Raw genomic sequence first — 2463 nt, 5'->3', positions numbered from 1 at the left:
TTATATTTTTGTACTGTAAAAATGTAGAAAATATATTCCATTCAATATATTAATACCTTAATTTTTTTTTTTTTTTTTTTTTTGATACAAATATATTCTAGAATAAACATTTATAAATTGAAAATTTAATTAGAAATTAATTAACATAATTATCATTTGGTATTTATATATTTCATACAGTTACTTTTAAATAAAAATTTAATTTTTTCACAAATAATATATATATATATATATAATATATATAATTATACAGAAAGAACTAAATTTAAAACAAAAAAAAAAAAATAATAATAAATGAGTATTTTTTTTAAGATTCATAAATATTAAAAAATTAATTATAAAAATTTTAATTATGTAAATCATAAAAATATAAAATAAAACAAAAATACAACATAATTAATTATATAAAGAATAAAAAAAAAAAAAAAAAAAACATAAAAAAATTAGTAGAAAAATAAAATATTATATCCATTAAGATAAAAATTCCAATAATATTTTTCATGTGTTATCTCAAAACTAGTTTACTCTTTTGAAAAATTAAAATGAATAAATTAAAGATAACTCATAGCATCCAAATAATAAAAAATTAAATATGTATCTATTTCTCTTTTATTTTTTATTTTTTTTTTTTTCTTTTATGTGAATTTTTTCTCAAATTTTAACATAAAATGCTTAATATATATTCACAACAAAAATATTAAAAATCCTTTTAATTTTTATTTTCAAAGGAAATAGTTATAAATATAAAAATTATATAACTATTATTCTGAACAAATAAAATAAAATAATCCATTTTAATATATTAATCCTTCTAGACAAAAATACATCATACCTTAAAATTAACATGCATTTATATCCTCATTGTATTCAGAAAAATCCTTGATATTAGTTTCTTGTACTTGTTGATTGACTGAAAAAAAAAAAAAAAAACATAAAATAAAAATAAATATTATAGGATAATATAAAAGTAAACAAACATAATGTAATAATATATATCATTTTTATATTCTTGTTATTATTCATTTATTTATTATTTTTTTTTATATTTGTATTACACATATTGGATAATTTATCTAAATTATCAGTAACTTCAAATGTAAAATTATTCTCATTATTCTCATTCAGAACTTCATCAGAACTACAAAAAAAAAATATATATATATTACATAAATAATTTTTAAATTTCTTCTATACTCCTATTATATTATTATAAAACAAAATAAAAACACATATAAAAATATTTAATACAATATATATATATATATATTTATATATATATTTATATTTATATTTAATTTACATTCTTCCCAATTTTATTTTTATTTATTTTTTCTAACCTTTGATCTTTGGCTTGTGATGCACCTACAATAACCAATATAATAAATAACACACCTGCTCCTGCATAATATGGCATACCTAAAAAGAAAAAAAGAAAAAAAAAATTAATGAGAAATTAATTTTTTTTATTGTTACTTTTGCATTTTTGTAAGTATAAAAATAATAATATATTTTATTTGTTATTAAAAATTTGAATATCATACTTGAAAAACCCTTCTTTCTGAAACATGTATAAGATGGATCTTCAAATTCCCTTTTCGTACAATTAGAATATTCCTTTGAATCATATGTAAAATAGCTCAAACAGTAATCTGCTACTGCACAACACAAATTTATTGTTTTTTCTTTAGTGCATGTTTTTAATGGGATTTCTTTATCAATCATATCGGAACAATATTTTGCAGAAATTTCGTTCTCACATTTATTTATTTCTGCTAATTTCTTTATTAATTCTTTTGTTGTACTATCATTTCTGTTTACATAAAGATCTAAATTTAATTTTTTATCATATAAATTATATCTACTTGGAATATTATTAAAATTATTATTATTAGATCCCATATTTAAAACATTCCCAGAATGTTTCCCCCTATCTTGTCTTTTTACTGGATTACCATGATTAATTTGACTTCCTTCGGAAACTCCATCTCCATGTAGATTATTCATGGTATGGAATCCATGTTCTTGTAAATCCCTTTGTTGACTAATATTAATGTTTTGATTAGCTAACTGTTTTCTTTCGTTTTCCTCATTTCTCATATCTTTTAAATGTAATATATTACTATTTTTATCTTCAAGATTAATTTTATGTATATCTTTATGACTTAATCTTACCCCTTCATCACCATGAATTGTTTGTTCTTTATTTTCTCCTGTAACAGAATCATTAATTTCGTTTTGTACATGTATGGTTCCCACATCACCAACAGTTTTCATATCATTTTCCTGTTGATTATTCTCAATATGTTGACTACTATCCTCCGATATTTCAGATGTATCATTTCTTTTCATTTTTTCTTCAACGTCTTCTGATTCATCATTTACAGTAGATACGTCTGAATTTTTGCCATCTAATTCATCATCGTCTGATTCTCTATTCATATGACTTTTCAAAACAATATCTTC

General features: G+C 19.3%; 1 protein-coding gene across 1 annotated transcript; it reads right to left on the bottom strand.

Moving 5' to 3' along the window:
- Positions 1–839: 839 nt before the first annotated feature.
- Positions 840–2463, bottom strand: PRSY57_0010500D (erythrocyte binding antigen-175; the record flags this gene model as incomplete). The annotated part of the gene is made up of 4 exons (XM_012906932.2): positions 840–910; positions 1056–1138; positions 1338–1416; positions 1542–2463. Coding segments are annotated over 4 exons (1155 nt in total), but the record flags the coding sequence as incomplete, so codon positions are not given.

This window comes from Plasmodium reichenowi (genome assembly GCF_001601855.1).
Source record: "Plasmodium reichenowi strain SY57 chromosome Unknown, whole genome shotgun sequence".
NCBI classification, from domain to species: Eukaryota; Apicomplexa; class Aconoidasida; order Haemosporida; family Plasmodiidae; genus Plasmodium; species Plasmodium reichenowi.
This window is presented reverse-complemented; position numbering and strand designations above follow the sequence as displayed.